Raw genomic sequence first — 4,250 nt, 5'->3', positions numbered from 1 at the left:
TTGCAAACAAATAGTACATACAAAGAGTATGTACATGTACAGTATGAACAGTAACACGACTAATTTCTTCCACCACCAAGCACAAACCGGAATACGACGATAGCCAGAAAATGCGCAAGGATGCAGAAGCAGCGTCACATATTTTTTCATCAGTCGTCACTGATTGGATTTCATTTTCAGTGAACTTTTATTTATTTGTCTTGTTTCTTAATTGTTATCAGATTGTATTTGGCAGTTGCACTACTTTGTGATTTGGTTATAAAGCCAAGTTAATTTTCTTGCTGTTTGCACCTGTTTTTTTTTTCAGCTGCCTGTGGGTGTCCAAAAAGTTTGAGAATACATTTTTAATAAATATATGATTCTGTTCTCACATTTCAGACTTGGTTTCGTTGGTGTCACTCACACCTCACCAGGTGTACGTACTTGAACTTAACTGATGTGAGTTTAAGTAGCCTTTATTATTATTTTGGTGATAGATTTATAGTCAAAAAGCATTAGGCTGACTGGTGTTTATTTAATCGGGGTCCATTTTTTTTATCGTTACGCCGTGAATAAATACCAGAAATTATCGGGATACATTTTTTTAGTCCATATCGCCCATCCCTAATGGGAGTGAACACTGAGACTGGGGCTACTTGCTTTGCCTTTAGGCGGGGAGTCACCTGAGTTCGGGGTGGAGTTGAAGTCACCACAAAAGACCAGAGGAGCTCCAGGTGCGACCTCGTTGATCACGTGACTCAGGTGCTGCAGAGCCACGCCCATCTGGACCAAGCGAACGTTCCCTCCTTCAAAAGGAAATTAATTCAGTTTTTAGAAATGTGAATTTCACAGATCATCGCTCTGTTCTCTTACATCAGCGACTCAGGTGTGTTCGTACAGAGGAACGAGTCGCTCTACCTTTCGGGTGCCAGTACAGGTGAGTGTTGGCCACACACACCTTCCTGCCTGGTTTATTCAGGTCCTCCAGCACACTGACCTGCAGAGGAATGAGTCAGAAAGTTTCACAACACAGATTCACAACTACTTACCTTAAAACACTGTGGCTGCAACTGACAGTTACTTTCATTATTGATTATTCTGTCGATTATTTGTGATGAATCCGTCTGTTAAATGTCCAACACAGTTTCCCAGGGTTCACTTAGAGGTTCAAGACTACAAGACAGAATAATTCTCAGTGCAGCAGGTGAGCAGCAGTACCTGCAGAGCGGTGGACCTCAGCAGTATCTTGTCCTTCAGAGCGCTGTTAGCAGAAACCTTCTCCAGCAGCGCAGAATGGATGGGGTCAGAGGTCAACGCCTCACTCAGCATGATGTCATGGCGGCTCAGCAGCTGAAACTTTGACCTTAAAAGACAACATGACGTCATTTTTAAATTAGCTGACACTTGCTGAAGATAACTAAATATGAAATAAACTAAATTGCTTGTCGACCGACAGAAGACATTTTCTTCAGGTTCAGCTGGCAGCTTCTACCTGCGGTAGAAAGTGGCGAGTCCTTCGTGCTGCTTCTCTTTCACCCTGAAAACACCGTCCAGACCGAAGGCGTCCAGAGCTGGAGTCAGACTGTCTGTGAACACCCCTAAAAAAGTCCAGAGAACACGAAGAAGCTCAGAAATCAGACTCACATAACCTCCAGATGATTCTACTTTACATAAAGGTGCAGACGACCTTTTAAACATCAGCTAACGACTAGTTCTGTTCAATTCAAAGCAATAAAAAGACATTTTATATATGAATGAAATGTTAGATCTCCACAAGGCCCCATATTAAAATGCCTAACTTTACAGCAGATATAAGAAAATAAACAGCTTGATACAAAAACACTTTTGGTCTTTATTTCCTGACAACAGAACAGGAGCTGAATTTATATAAAACTCATCTACTTAAACCATATCGAAGCATAAAGCGACGCATAATTAAAAGTTTGTCTCCACAGTAACGACCTTTGTCGACCTCCTGCAGACAGACGATGTCAGCGTTGTACCCGGCCAGCTCCTTCTTGATCAGGTTCTGCCTGTAGTCCAGCTGCAGGGCGTAGGGCGCGCAGTACGGGTAGAGCACATTCTTGGACAGTTCGGTCTGGGCGTAGATATCAGCGAGGATGTTGTAGGACACCACCCTCACAGACGGCCACTCCGCCTCTTTGACCGTGTACGCGTGTCGGTTGTCGAACGTGCACACGCCCGGTCCGGCCTCCACGGCGCCCACAGAGATCAGCTCCTTGGCCGAGCCGCTGCGTCCTCCGTCTCTGGGCGTGCAGCGCAGTTTGAGCCTGTAGCCGATGTCCTGGTTGGACGGGACGTAGACTCTCCCGCTGCCTATCTGCGTCCAACTGGCCTCCTGACCTGGAACTGCTCCGGTAGCTTCAGAGCTGGAAACAAGAACAAGACAGAGAAGAATTTGTGCTTTTGTGTCAGTTTTCTTTACGCAGCTCAGTTCACAGCTCTAAGGAAACTTTGTCTCTTTGCCAAACTGACTCCTCTGTTTCTAAATTACCTCAAATATATCTGTAATATACGACTTATGTACTTATTTCTTGTTACTTATCAGCCAACATACGTGTATACCGATATATTAGAGCTGCGTGGTATCACCATTTTACTGTCAGGAGTACAAAGAATATAAAAAAAACACTTTAACGTCATTATATATGTACTGAAGGCTTCATGATGTAAACTATTTTTACTGTGCAAAATGCAATATAGTGAAAAAACGAACTTAAAAATACAAAACTTACAGCTTTCTTTCTCAAAACTGATACAAAATACTCAAATTTAAATATTCTGTTGTACAAGTAAGAAACAAATATCTTACAGCAGTTGTTTCAGCCTGTGTATCTATATATGTGTGATAAACTAATATAATATAATATATAATGTCGTGCTCTATTACAAAAACTAAAGAAAAGGTTATTACAGGTTGTTTTGTTATTATTATCTATAACTTCTGCAACACTACAATCTTAAAACTCGTTCCTATTTGTGTCAGAATATGTTTAAATTACATTTACTTTGTACATAGGCTCTTATTATATTATTATTTCCATTTTAATTTGTACTTTCTACTTATATACATATACGTAAACATACATTTGTATTCTATATAGTGTCAGATATTGTAAAATAAGTATTATTTCTAATCTTTAACGCTGTGTGAGTAGAACCACTGTAACAAACTAATCTCCTCCAGGATCAATTAAGTATTTCTGATTCTACATATGAACAAAAACCTCTCTTATTATAAGATTTAACAGAACTTAAATGACAGAAGTGGTGAAAACAGTGAGCCTGTAAAACATTATAAAGCACAAACACTGAATAAAACCTCCCACCAGCTCCTATTGGAAACATCTTCTTTAAACCAGATGAACTCGGAGTCCTGCAGGTTCCCGAACTCCACCTCCAGAGTGGGGCAGACGGGGAACCCGGCCAGCACCGACACCGGGAGCTCTGCGGTGGTGAGAGTCGGCGGGTTCCTCTGCACCGAGTACTGAACGTCCCCGACCTGCAGAACCGAACCGTCCTGCCAGGCCTCCGCGTTCAGCACCGTGTGGTCCACCTCGTCCCCGCCGTACAGCAGCTTCACCACGGCGGGCTCCGGGGCCTCCTCCGCCGGCTGCCCCTTGTTCTTCCTGCCCTTCTTCGCCTTCCCTCGACCCTTGGCGGTGCTGTGTGCGATCCGGGTCAGAACCGAGCCCAGAGCCTCGTCCTGGTCCCGCAGCATCTGCTTCAGGCTTCCGTCCAGGCGGAAGGAGATGGTGAGTTTGGGCTCCCCGGGGAGGCAGCGCACCGCGGCCGGCTGCATCCCGCGGAGGAGGCGGCGGGCTCCGGGGAGAGTCCGCGGGGAGGAGGAGAGGAGGCGGCGGGGGAAGAGTGTGAGAGCAGCGGATAGGTGGTTAAACATGAAGCCCCCGGCCGGCTGGAGGGTCGCAGACACAATGCTAACCCCGAGGATTATTTAACAGCTGTTTGGTTTTTAAAGTCGGTAAAAACAAAGGCTGCAGAGGTCAAACTGGTTGTTTTAGATGTCGGTAGTGTTATAAATTAATAATATAATAATAATAGTTGGTACTTTTACTGTCAGTGCTTCTATCTCCGGACAGCGAGAGGCTTCTTCTGCTTCTGGGTCACATGGCGGCTCGAACTCCTCTACAGCTAACACCGCCCCCCGCCGGACAGTGGTAACATTACACCCGTTTATATTAATACATGGAGACCCAAACTGTTGATTACAGCTTATATTATATTATATT

The 4,250-nt window shown here is 44.3% G+C and overlaps 1 protein-coding gene across 1 annotated transcript; it reads right to left on the bottom strand.

Moving 5' to 3' along the window:
- Nucleotides 1-662: 662 nt before the first annotated feature.
- Nucleotides 663-4,136, bottom strand: pde12 (phosphodiesterase 12; the record flags this gene model as incomplete). Its single annotated transcript, XM_035662688.1, is given in 6 exon segments — nt 663-785; nt 898-976; nt 1,198-1,342; nt 1,472-1,577; nt 1,942-2,369; nt 3,330-4,136. Coding segments are annotated over 6 exon segments (1,453 nt in total), but the record flags the coding sequence as incomplete, so codon positions are not given.
- Nucleotides 4,137-4,250: the final 114 nt, after the last annotated feature.

This window comes from Morone saxatilis, unplaced genomic scaffold (assembly GCF_004916995.1).
Source record: "Morone saxatilis isolate NCDOM2014 unplaced genomic scaffold, NCSU_SB_2.0 Contig18, whole genome shotgun sequence".
In the NCBI taxonomy this organism is placed as follows: domain Eukaryota; kingdom Metazoa; phylum Chordata; class Actinopteri; family Moronidae; genus Morone; species Morone saxatilis.
Note: the sequence above shows the minus strand (reverse complement) of the source record. Positions and strands in the feature narration are given on the sequence as shown.